Source organism: Sinohyriopsis cumingii, chromosome 19 (assembly GCF_028554795.1).
Source record: "Sinohyriopsis cumingii isolate HCF-2022 chromosome 19, ASM2855479v2, whole genome shotgun sequence".
Lineage (NCBI taxonomy): Eukaryota > Metazoa > Mollusca > Bivalvia > Unionida > Unionidae > Sinohyriopsis > Sinohyriopsis cumingii.
The window spans coordinates 25,150,341-25,164,641 of NC_142979.1; the positions used below are offsets into that span (position 1 = coordinate 25,150,341).

Here is a 14,301-nt window from a genome sequence, read left to right on the forward strand (position 1 = left end):
TTTTTACCCATGACAGTTTTCAAGTGTGAATTTTTGTCCTACCTGCATTAGTATGGTGGAGAACAGGAATTTTTTCTGGTACTTATGTCCATTGCATCCTTGTCATTTTTTAAGATTCTATGCTAAAAGTTTTAGTCAGATTCAGTTGACAGCTTGTATTACTTTCCATCCATCTGCTGGCATTCTTAGCTAAACTTCAAAAACTCTTTATGGAAGTCACGTAATTTGGAATTTGCCTCGGGACATCAGAAAGGCTATAAAGATAGGAAGGCTTCAAAGAAGCCACCAACAATGAATGCATTTGTGCCAATATGTTTGGCTAAATTTGTCTACAGCACAATGTAAACCTATTACTGTGACTACAACTATATTGCAGTAATCCATATACAATCAGGTCAAGTGCTAAACATGTATTTACTTGTATTGAAAGACCACATCCATTACAACATGTCTGCATTTCCATAGACTACCTATCTTTTGTTTGTTGTTCTGATGACATGACAAAAATCAACCAATAGAAATGGATCCCTTAGACTTTATTTATCATAACCTACTATGCAGGTAAAATAAAATGAAAAATTATATGGATGTAGAGTCAACTATCTTAACTCAATGTGAATTAAAAAAATTAAAAAGGTATACATGCAGTTAAGTCAATCAAAAAATAGCTGGAAGGTCAATTCATCAATGAAAATTTTCAGCATCAGAATTTTCCAATAAAATAACATGACCATTTGTTACCAGGTGTTCTTTGGAAAGTAAAACAAATATTGGACATATATGAACTTTCAGCATATTTTCAAATACTTTGTTATGGAACTCAAAGCATTGTTTAGAAGGGGAAAAAAGATTATAATATTTGTAAAAAAATTCAAAAATATTTTCACACTTAACTGTAATATTCTAAAAGCAAAAAAAGAGACTTCTGTTACAGAATTCAGTACAACTTTGGATATTGGCATACAAATCCATAACTTGTGTTGAACAGAAAACCACTTTTTTGTACACTGTAAAATATTGTGAAAAATTACTTAGTACTTGAAATTTCTTAGTCTAAATGTGAAGCTCACAAAATTATAAGGTAAACTACTATAAATATTCATCTACAGTGCTTCCTTGCAATAATTCTGCTCTGGGGAGCCATGAAAGTGTATTATAATATAAGCAAGATCACCCTGTACTGGGTTACATCATTCTAGTACAGTGCTCCCAGACTATTATGCTATTTTGGGAAAGCAAGACAGTCTACTGTGATATAGGTGAGACTGCCTTATACCAGGGTACAACATACACAGTATAGTGCTCCCTCACTATAACACTGTTCCAGGAGGTCACGAAAGTACACTGTGATATAGGTGAGATTACCTTCTAATGGGGCACATTATAAATAATACAGTTTTCCCTCACTATAATACCATTCTGGGAAGTCATGAAAGTGTACCATTATATAGGTGAGATTGTCTTAAGCTAGAGTCAATAATACACAGCACAGTGCTCATTCACTACAATGCTGTTCTGGGGAGCCATGAAAGTTATATGGGAAAGATCATGCTATACAGGGGTACGTTATATGGTAATATATAATTCAGCCAGTACAATGGCAATGGGGTCCATGACTTTATCTGTGTTGTATCAGAGACCGTCTTATACTGAAGTGCTTTATAGAGAGGGACTACTGTATAATGTGTATCCATCTATCAATAGTGAAGACCCAGATTTTCTGCTGAATAATTTGTCAGAAGATTACATTCTATGCTGTATACATAAAATCAATTATATATTATGAAAAGGTAGATCTGGTCTGGAAATAAAATGAAACAAAAAAAACATGAGCTTCAGGATTTAAGTTGATGAATCAGACAGGAGTTTACTTTGAAACATCAGTTTTAATTCACTGAAAGTGAGAACTCCAAATAAAGCTGATGGTTTATGATCTCCAGGCCAGAATCTTGACTGCTTCCAGTTGGATGTGCATTACACTCATGGGAATACATTTAAAATGGACCAAACTGGTACAATTTCAACAATACATTGGAAAAGAGGGAACAACAGAGTACTACAAGAGAATGACCAAATTAATCACAATTAATTAGGGTTGAGCATTTTCCACCTAATATATGGTTCTCTTAGATAGAATGACTGCAATATATACTCACATGTAAGTCAAGTTCAACTGCAAACAACACAGACCCTGATCTGCAATCACATAAAGCTCTGGAAGATCAGGGTATATGTTACTGCACTGAATACTACTAACAAACTGCACAGGCCCAGAACTGCAGATTTGGGTACAGTATGTGCAAGTTGTAGTTGTACCTGACTTGTGATCAAATATATGCTGTATTTTAGGTTTAAAAGAAACAAAACAACAGATTCTTTAGGCAATTCCATCTTTTTCACTTTTGTAAAAATCCTGCAACCTGAGTGGATGTTATGCCCGGGAAAGGAAAAAACATAGCCCTGATAATTTCAGAGACTCAATACATTCTTCTTTGAAGAATCAGAAGAATTTCTTTTTACATACTAATATTTCTCTATTTTTGCCCCTTTATTAGGAATAAAATTCCTTGAATTACTTATTAAGCATAATAAATGCAATTCAGAGTGGGAAATTCATGTAAAAGGAGAGGAATGTGGGAAAATATTAATGCTGTAGAAATTATGGGTCAGGATAAAAAACTCTGTCAGATCAACAAATTATTACTGAAAGATTTTAACAATAAAAGCTGCCCTACATTATAAAGTATTCATTGAAACATAAATAGTAATATTTTATAAGGATATGTGCATACAAGAATTTAACCATGAGGAAAATAATATCATATTTTATCTTTAAATGGCAAGATATTTTCTCAAACACTAAGGTTGTCAGATCAAATTTCCAGGAATTAGTGTATGAGCAGATCATGGTAAACTCTGGTACTAAGAGTGTATGAGCAGATCATTGCAACTTCTGTTCATACAAGTGTATGAGCAATGCATGGTATCTTATCGACATAAAGGTGTATGAGCAGTGCTTGGTAACTTGTGTTCATAAGATTGTGTGAGCAGTGCTTGGTAACCTGTGTTCATAAGATTGTGTGAGCAGTGCTTGGTAACCTGTGTTCATAAGATTGTGTGAGCAGTGCTTGATAACCTGTGTTCATAAGATTGTGTGAGCAATGCATGGTAAACTGTGCTCATAAGATTGTGTGAGCAGTGCTCGGTAAATTTACCTTCATGAATTGAATACTAAAATATTGAAAGCAATGTGAACCATAGCCTAGAGTAATTATATTTGTGTAAATTAATCAAATTATATAATTATATTTTTGTAAAGTATGTAAATTAAACCCATGTAAAAGTAACATTTTGAGAGTTACTTATCAGCAAAAAACTGTTCATAAAACATTCGAAGCTTTTAATAAGAGTAACTCAATCAGTCGGCATTACCAAAATGACTTTATCACACCCTTTGTAAACATTTCTCTTATCTGCAACCTTAGGAAACTAAATCCTAAATAAAACTCTGGCAAAATATTTGGTCTCATTGCACATCAAGATTTCAGCTGTGGATCTTATTTTATACAATTTTTGTTAATCATAAACTTTAACAGGTACAACATAGTTAAATCTCTTGTTTTGTTTATGCATATGATTTAGGATTTCATGTCCACAACTATCACATGATGTGATGAAGACCATATATAGTTAAAGTATCCTCATCATCTGATGTCATGACAACTTAAACCAGAAATTATTGATTGGCAAAACGGAAAACAGTCTAACATTGAATTGAATATATACTTAAAAATAACTAAAGTCCTAATGATATACTATTGATAATTTTCTTTAAACACTGTTGCATTTATTGTAATAGTCCTTGATTAATGTGTTACTGTGCTTGATTTAATCTGACATAAAAAAAGTTTGATAGAGTTTAATATATACATTAGAGTAAAAATATATGCCATTTTTCAGCTCAAGAATACATAACATGAATGTACACTGAATGTACAGAACTTTATAAGTGTGTGTATATATATATATATATATATATATATATATATATATATATATATATATATATATATATGCAATACAAGATATATTAAAACACTTGAGTATCCATGACAACTATAATGATAACTTTTTAATATAAATAAATACATTCTGTTCTCATACAGAAACTATTTTGGATGGATTTCTTGTGTACAGCACATGAATGAATGTATAATATATACATTCTAATTATTTTTATACAGCAAAACAGAACAAATGTTGAAACATAAAATACTATAGTCAATCTAAGAAAAATTGGAATGGACAAAGGTATTTATAAAGTTTACCATATACATGCCATGTACATGCACATAAATACTTTATATACTCAACTATAAGTCGGGTCCAACTGCAAACAAAAAAAAAACCCATTTGTACCATAACATAATATGCCGGCAGATCAGGATCTACCGATTTCTAACAAACTACATATATCCAGATGTACAGTTGCATTCTGTGATGGTAGATCTGCAGTTGGATCCAGCTTACATGTATGTACATAGGGTACAATTTTTTTATATAAGTAACAGCTGTCTAAATATGGTAATGCATCGTATCTGTTTATAAAGCATACCACAGCTGTCAAAAATGTACTTTTCTTTACGATCAGTAATTAGCTCAAGTTCTATGTTAATAATAGGCTGAAATTAAGGATTTGCTATTATTTACTTTTGCTACGCTGTTGTGATTTGCAGCCGTATCTATAATAAAGTAAAAGTTAAAAAAGATGTGCAAGCATGTGTTCGAACTTTTTCACTACCTTGTTCAATACCTGCTCCGTCTTCTGTAACTTCTAAGAACCATCAATATGGTCAATTTATTTCATCTAATTCTTCAAAAGAGTACTTGTACAAAGTATGACTATGGAAATAAATCCTATTTACAGAAAATTAAATAGTTATACTACAAAAAAATAAAATCAGCTTTAAAAAATTCAACTGGACGGAATGATTATGAGACATTCTAGATTTGTAGTATACTCTATACATCAGTTACATTATGATATAGGATCACAGACTAGCTACAGAATTAATCTGGAGTACAGACAAACCTGTAATAATGAACATTTCTTTATAAAGAAAATCTTGCCATAAAGACACCAACAGAAATCTACAGTTAAAATTCTTATATTGCTCTACTCTATGTTAAGGACACTGTAATGTGGACAGGGGACACATATTTGAACTGACTTTATAACTGAAAAAAAGGGACTGAAGTCTTAAAATAATATTCTCTTGCCTTTGTATCTAAATTGTATATTTGCATCTATCTGTGGCAGGGTTTCCATGGTGACTGAAATCTGAATTCCCTGACTTTTCCATCACCAAAAGCTTGTCTGAACAGAAGTTTTATATCAAACATCGACAAATGGTTTGTATTGTTAAGCATATAAAACAAAGCAACCAATTGCATTTCTTGCATGATAAAATGCAAAGTTGCCAAGAAAAAAGAATGGGGAAAAAGCATTGCTACCCTTAAATAAATTTATAGGTTCCTCTGGACAGATTACAAAGAAACAAATCTGAAATCATGGAAAAGAAAACATATACCAGTATAGCCATGGTCATCACACATCATACTTCCCTGTGATCATCCATGTTATCGTTTCTCTGACTGGTGGTACAAAATTTCACACTTTTGAATGAAATTTAAATTTTCACTGACTCATATAATTTTCAAATTTTTCTGTAATTTTGCTGAAATTGAAAATTCCCTGCCTATTTTCTGACCTGTAGGAACACTGTGTCAGGTACCAATTATCAAGGATTTTGCCACTGTAACAAGCAATTGATTTCAGGAACCAATGTAACCTGTCTACCATGATAAATAGTTTTGTCAGATCCATGGATTCAATCAATAATGAAAATGTTATTTTGAAAAACCATGAAAAATGATGATTACAAAAAGAAACACTCAACAGAATTTGCTTTCACAAATGTTTGGGAATTTAACTGAGTTTATTCTAGATGTCACTAAGCCTACAAGATCTTGATTATACAATGGAATAGGCCATTTTCCAACTGGCAAAGAATTTATGGGAAAAGGTACCCCTAAAAATGATAAAGTGGTGATTTCAAGCATCTGAGTGTCACTGAGCACCATTTAGAGTACACTCCCATGATACTTTTCTAACCTGAAAGAGGTATATTATCTTGAGCAGTAAGAGATAATGGTAAAACTACACATAAAAATTCAAAAAACATGTAAGAGTTGAAATGTCTCTATTAAAAAGATATGTCAATAAATAATAAAATCATCCTATTCTTTTAATGTCCTTTATAGACAGGTTTCACTGTACTCATACATTTTAATGTAAATAAAGATAACAAATATCACAGATCAATATAATAATTATCACATGGTTTAATTTTAAAGACACAGATAACCAGGTAAATAAATTTCACAATATTGGAGAAGAGCTTTCAGGATCCATTATATTGATATTTAAAGGTAATGGTCACATGTAAAAAGGCAAAGCAATGGAATGACCAGGTGTCTTTTAATGAGATCTGAGCTAAATGCTGTCAGTTTTAATATGCAAGGGAAACAGAAAATACTCCCTTCTGCACATCACCCAAAAACGTGAATAAACAAAACTTACAAATAGTGTTTTTTTTTCCCTAAAAGGCATACTCTATTTTTAACATTTAAACATCATCCCTGTAATTTTTCTTTTGTTGGCCAAAAATATATAATTTCTGGAATTTAGGTAGTTTTAAAAAAAATACTTGTATTCTCTATACATCATATTGCAACACATAAAGCTTACAAGTCCAATAAACTTTACACTAACTGAACATTTTTCATGTCAGAAGCTAGAATACATACAAATATTCTTCAGCTATATCTAGCCATGAACGAAACAGAAAACTAAAACAATGTTATATCACGTACATAAATGTACAACTACCAGTATTTTCCTAATTAAATAAAATTTGCTGCTACTACTTGTGACTCTGTGAGGTATGTCAATTGTGACTTAATACACACAAAAAACTTTCTATGAACATAATCCCTTTGATTACCCCCCTTGTGTTCTTGTCAGATATTGCCAGAATTAAAATACCTGGTCTTATTTCATTTTTTATAAAATATTTGTCTGCTAAATGACAAAATTTTAACCTACAAGAATGATTATTGAAGGGCATTTGTTAACCATATGGCATTGTTACACTTATTAGTTACAATTACAGTCTTTCCATCTGTCTACATGTGTTTATTAATCAACATTACAACATCTTGGGATAGAATCTGTTTATTGGAAAAGGTTAAAGTGACAAATGTTTATGCAACTGACTTTGTTGGATAGACCTAAATGAACTGTAAAATAAGTAAACACATCTGATTTATGAATAAAGAAAGAAAGGGGTTTGGTTACACAATATTCCAAGGTGTACTGACACATTATTCCAAGATGTGTTTACACAATATTCCAAGATGTACTGATACATTATTCCAAGATGTGTTTACACAATATTCCAAGGTATACTGACACATTATTCCAAGATGTGTTTACACAATATTCCAAGGTGTACTGACACATTATTACAAGATGTATTTACACAATATTCCAAGGTGTACTGAAACATTATTCCAAGATGTGTTTACACAATATTCCAAGGTGTACTGACACATTATTCCAAGATGTGTTTACACAATATTCCAAGGTGTACTGACACATTATTCCAAGATGTGTTTACACAATATTCCAAGGTGTACTGACACATTATTCCAAGATATATTTAAACAATATTCCAAGGTGTACTGACACATTATTCCAAGATGTGTTTACACAATATTCCAAGGTGTACTGACACATTATTCCAAGATGTGTTTACACAATATTCCAAGGTGTACTGACACATTATTCCAAGATGTGTTTACACAATATTCCAAGGTGTACTGACACATTAGTCCAAGATGTGTTTACACAATATTGCAATACTATGATTAAGCATACCCTTTAATTAAACAAATAAAAATTCTTGCTCTAAATCAGTCAGTTTAATCAACATTATAGGACTAAACAGAATTCTGATGAAAATTCTGTAAAAATTACTGACTGCAGAAGCAGCATTTTCTTCCGTTGAATAAACAGGTTTTTGGTTTGAAAGACCTCTTCCACGTGCTTCGGACTTAACATATAGAGACACACTTTCTACACAATAATTTGAACTTAATGATGCCAAAACAAAAGGGAACTCTGCCTGACATGAATTGACAATGAAAAATATGAAAAGAAATGCATACTTAGTATCTTAATAAATAAATAAATATTGAAATCATGTATTCAATAACATTAACACATATAAAAGGATTAGGTTGTACATACATAAAATGTACAGGCTGAAAACTTATCCAACCTGATAACAGTATAATGTTTATTATACAGTATTCAAGAGGGACCAAACTATTATCTTTCAATACTCAAATGCATCTGAGAAAATATTTTAACTTATTTAACCTGGAAAGTAATTGCAGATCTGCCATCTCAAACATTATGATTAACTAAAAGGTCTGTAAAGTCTTGGAGTTTAGTGACCTCCAGTTCAGTTTCAGAAACTGCCATTCCAAATCCCATGGACGTCATCTCTCAACCTGATACAGTCTTTGTCTTTTTGTTTTTAATTTCATGTGGCAGCAGTATTAATATCTCCCACCATAAGCAATACTCAACTCATGATGTCCAAAAATTTAAATGTTGCCTTTCCTGTTCTTTCCTAAGTACAACCAAAATATGAATATTACGTTTTTTAAACTTTTGTGCTGACTGTTCAAATTTGTTAAGAGGCTTATTGTCACTAACGTTTTCAACCTTTTTTTGTTTGTTCGACATATCTCTAGACAATGCTAAAAAGTAGATGCAAAAGCTTGATTATGAAGGCATTTTGAAAAACAACATGGTCTGTAACTGACCAAAGCAATAATCTAAATCAGGTATTGTTTAAGTACAAGTCTCTGCACTTAAAATATTTGTGTTAATATTCCTTTCACAGCCTCATCCCATCCATTCTGGTTATGTGGTCTGTCACTTTAACAGGCTACCATTGCCCCTTCCCTCTCCAACAGAAAACATTTGATTTCTGAGAGTCCTGCAGTAATGCCAGTCAATGGGTCAGTGCAGTCAATAAAAGTGTCAAATGGGACTATGATCTCTGACAGGGCAGATTAGTTTATCAGTACTGACAAGGTTTCTGCATGGGTCAGTATGTATTTCACTGTTGTCAAGATAATGTTTATTTTGAATATGCTGTATTTCCAAGTGGCTCCGAGAGAAAAATAAGATATTGACCAATTCAAAGCAATCTGTATGTATAGCCTTGTTAGGCCACTTTGAATAACTAAGAAGATCAGCAGTATGTTTCAATCTCTATATAACTGTAAAACTTTTTAAATGTTTTGTTATTTTTGCTCACAAAAGTGCAAATGACAGACATTTTATGTGATGATGTTTACTTATAAAAGATTAGGAAAGTATATTTTTTGTGTTTACTTATAAAAGATTAGGAAAGTACATTTTTTGTGTTTACTTATAAAAGATTAGGAAAGTATATTTTTGTGTTTACTTATAAAAGATTAGGAAAGTATATTTTTTGTGTTTACTTATAAAAGATGAGGAAAGTATATTTTTTTGTGTTTACTGATAAAAGATTAGGAAAGTATATTTTTTGTGTTTACTGATAAAAGATTAGGAAAGTATATTTTTTGTTTTTACTGATAAAAGATTAGGAAAGTATATTTTTGTGTTTACTGATAAAAGATTAGGAAAGTATATTTTTGTGTTTACTGATAAAAGATTAGGAAAGTATATTTTTTGTTTTTACTGATAAAAGATTAGGAAAGTATATTTTTGTGTTTACTGATAAAAGATTAGGAAAGTATATTTTGTGGTGAAAGATGTTTATTTTCTTAGACTTTGACACTTATGTTCTATAGGGGAAAAGTTATCATTTCCAGCATTAAACATTTATTTTTAAAAGTATTTGAAATAAAGCAAAGACTGTTGTAGTTTACCATTTAAAAATAAATATACTAAAATGCAGAATCTTTCAAGAAATACAAAGAAAGTAAGGAATACAAATATCCCTGATCAATATAAATTTAGACCATGTTACCAATTGTACATTACATGTTATTTTATTGCTGGCATGTTTTGTTTCCTTTTGGAAAAAGTAAGTTCACCAAAGAACATCTTAATGATGGAATTGTTTCTTCGCAATATTAAATGCATACAGAAAAGGAGAACCATTTTTTTATTAGCAGCAGGATCTATTTTTTGTGCTACCTGGTTGGGAAGAGCAAAAGTAAAGTTTTGGTCTTTCAGAGAATCTCATCAATATATTTTGAGAGAATCTCATAGAAAGGCACTTGCAGGTTACGATTGTTTCACAAAAACTACGAAATACAGCTGCAACATTATGTGATAGCATATTAGGGTATATGAAGTTTCATCTATCAGTGACCTCAAGTGAACATCATTGACCCTGATCAGCTGTAAAATTATGTGACGGCAGCTCAGGGTATATGCAGTTTGGTCTAATGGTGACTTCAAGTGAATACGAACACCTGGCACATCATGTGACAGCAGACCCACTTCGGTGCATTTTGGTTCACCAGTGACTACAAGAGGATATCACAGACCACTACCAGTTGGCACATTATGTGATGGCAGATCTGATTCTATTTTATTTGTAGTTGAGTGTGTGATGTGAACCTTGGAATAATGCACTTAAAATTAGCAGATATCTGAACTGGTCAAAATGGATTATTTGCTATTCTTCTGTGTCATCCTCATCAAATTTAGGAGTCACCAGTTCTTCCAGTGGTTGGTCTTGAGGTACGTCGGGGTGGGGAGGGATTCTTGAAGCGACTTGATCCAGTACTATTGCGACCCCGGGGTAGAGGTGGTTTAGCACTTGTGGGGCCAAGTCTTGCTGAGCTTCTGCTATCCTAGAATAAAGTAAACACAAAGACTGAATTTAAATTTGGTTTCCAATTTTTTAAATCTAATTCAGATTGTGGTACTAACGATTTACTTGAAAGCAAAAAAAGACCAAGTAATAATTAATTAATATTCTGAATAGATGTACCAAAAGAACAGATTGGAAAAGATAATAGCAAGAATTGCCTTTTTGTATAAGAAAAGCAGTGATCTAAATCTTTAATCAACAAATACTTGAAGATTAGTACTCTTTTTTTCTCATAGCCAATTAATGGAACATCCTGGAACATTACTGAAAGTGCTGTTTACGTAACTCCTCGCCAAACCACCATATGAGTTTATTCTGAATACTGTATCAACATTCCACACAAAGTCCAGATAATAGGCACATGTGTTAATATTCAAAACGGCAATTACTTATGACTATGTCTTCTAAGTGACAGTGTAAAGTTGAGGCAAACTGCAAACAACAAAGATCCTGATCTGCCATAGCAGAATACGCCTGCAGATCTGAGTCTTTGTTTTTTGTTCTACTGACTTCTCCTAACAAACTGCACAGATCCAGAATATTATGTGATGGCAGATCTGGGTCTGTTCAGTTTGCAGTTGGTCTCAACTTATAAGCAAGTATATAAGGTACATTACTGCTGTATTTACTCACAATTCAATTTCACTGCAAATGCACAGACCCAGTTCTGCTACTGCACGAGTCAGTAGATCTGGGTCTATGCAGTTTATTAGAAGTAATCAGTAGAACAAACACAAACCCTGCTCTGCCAGCACAATATGCAACAACAAATCAGGTTCTATGTTGTTTGTTGTTGGACTTGACATATATGCAAGTATAAACAGTACAAATAATGAAAATGTCAACCAACATTTGCTTGCCAATCATGGAAAATGGTGTTCGTATGGGTTTAATACCATTTTTTTTAGCATATGATAGCCTACACAGGGCAGCCAATATATTTGCTGGAAGAAGACCCCAGGAAGAACAATTGTCCCACAGGAAGCTACCGGCAAGCTTTCTTCCATACACATGCTGGCCAAGCCCGAAACATGGAAAAGCTTCTTGGCTTGGAGAATCTATCACGTATTACAAAAGCAACATCAACTGTTACTCTCTCTAAAGATTAATTACATAAAGCCAAATATCCATGAAAGAATGGTAAAATTCTTTTTACCGTTTAAAATTAAGTTTATCCTCTCTCTCATATGATGGACACATTATCTTTCCCAAATGATGGTGAATGAATAAACTCAGCCATTTCTTCAACATATAATTGTTTAACATGATATAGTTGTAATTTTTTTCAAGGACTTAATGGCTTTTACTTCTGCCATTATTACACTGTTGCATTAATTGACTACTTTCTTGCTCATTTAATTGACACAAGTATAGCAATTAATGCATTACTTGTTACTTAAGTACTATTACATGATTTATCACAGAAAAAAAATTAAAACTATTCCTGTTAAATTAAAGATCAAAATGCCACAAGAAAAAGTGTGCATTTCAATAAATTATTTGCATGAGCCTGGGTTTTTTTTGGGGGGGATCATAACGTCTAAGATAAATTAAGTAGGCACATGCAGACTTATTCACAACCAAGCCTACTTATGCCTATGCGCTTAATACTTGAACTGGAGCTTCTAAGTGTGTGATCCAGATGATTCTCCCAGATAAACAAAACTTCAAAATAAATCTACCATGAGAAATCTGAGCATAGTCATACATTTTATTGTCTTTTGTTTTTTATTAAATACAAAATATTGTGATATTTAATCATCAAATTACCAATTAATTTCAAAGCACAATGTGCTGAATAAAATGTTACAGTAAATCAATGAATTTTTGATTGGTTAGATCTGCACTCAGAATGATCCATCACTCTTCAATTACAAAAATGTACCTATAAATAACTGACAAAAAAAAAACCTGTTAGACCCTGACTAATGCTATTGATGCTTCTAATGAGATATAATTGTTTACTTGCAGCAGGGTTTTTACAGGCAAATATAAACTCAAACTGTCCATAGGTCTAAGAAACAGAACCATATCACAAACTTTCTGAATAGCAAATTGTTAGAAGATCACAATATAATGAACAAAACACTAATATGCATAGAAAAATGAAGATGGAAGTACTCTGCAATCATAGCCAACATCTAACATAGTGTAATCTATAATTACATAGCTAACCTCGATATAGATCTTACTAGTCCCCAGTAGTCATCATAAATATTTATAATGTAGACATTTTTTTTATTAAAGTGATTGTGGCCTCTTCTGAAACTTAATAATTTTCAAATCTTTTATCTTTATATATGAACTTGTAATCTTTTACGCTTTAAAAATGTAAACTTTTTTGCTTCACTACAAAGCCAGAATTATGATGACAGAACATAAAACCACCTTCCTAAATGTATGTCCCTACCTACTGTGACAGGCATAAAAGAAATAAAAGAAAAAATAACAATTTTTTTTAAGTTATCAAAGCAGAGGTACTATAATTAGTTCATAAAAATGTGATTAATTTTTATTTTCAATTAATTTTTAAAATCGCTGTTCTTAAAAACTACTTGAGAAGCTATTATAATTGTCCATCTCTAAAAGATGGTTTGTAATATGTGAAGGTCACAGACTTTGAGTAACCCTGAAGTGATACCCAGCAGTATTAATATAGTTCAGGCATAAATAATTACCTTGATTAGGAACAAAAAGGAAAGGCCTCCCACAAAAAGAATGCAGCTTACAATAAACTTATATAATTCCTATCACACACAGTTAATTTGTTGAGGGTAACACAGCACAATATACAATGTACATGTATAGTGATTAATGTGGAAAGTTACCACTGAGTAAATATTCATTCCTACTTCCATCTGCACTGGCCCGGAAGAGACTTTTGAGAAGGCAAGAATGTTCTGGGACGGAACAATTTTGAAAATCCATGGCTGACCCTGGTCAACCAGTTGTGCCAATCTGGTTGCCCATGAGGTTTTTCCCGTTGCCAAGTAAATGACTACACTTGTTTTTAAGATAACTATAATCACAATTATTCAATGACATTTGTCATAACTGCACACAATACTTGTAACCCAGTCCTGCTAATGGAAAGTGTCACATGTGTTAACACATTAACTTATTTAATCTGTTCAAGAACAGCAAATAACAGATACCTGATTAATTTCCTTTCTGGATGGCATCGTGTTGTCCATCAGATTTCCACTAAGTTGGGCAGCCCTCACCAAAAATTTATATTTTATGCTCATCTGAGCTAACACTATTACATTTCATGTTGTTATTAATCTAA

The 14,301-nt window shown here is 32.1% G+C and overlaps 1 protein-coding gene across 1 annotated transcript in view; it reads right to left on the reverse strand.

Annotated features, from left to right (window-relative positions):
• Nucleotides 1–519: 519 nt before the first annotated feature.
• Nucleotides 520–14,301, reverse strand: part of LOC149775307 (uncharacterized) — a 100,656-nt gene continuing 86,874 nt past the window's right edge. The window contains exon 15 of the mRNA XM_089944358.1: nucleotides 520–10,992. Within this exon, the coding sequence (XP_089800484.1) occupies nucleotides 10,843–10,992 (150 nt within the window). The 3' untranslated portion in view covers nucleotides 520–10,842. The remainder of the gene's footprint in view (nucleotides 10,993–14,301) is intronic.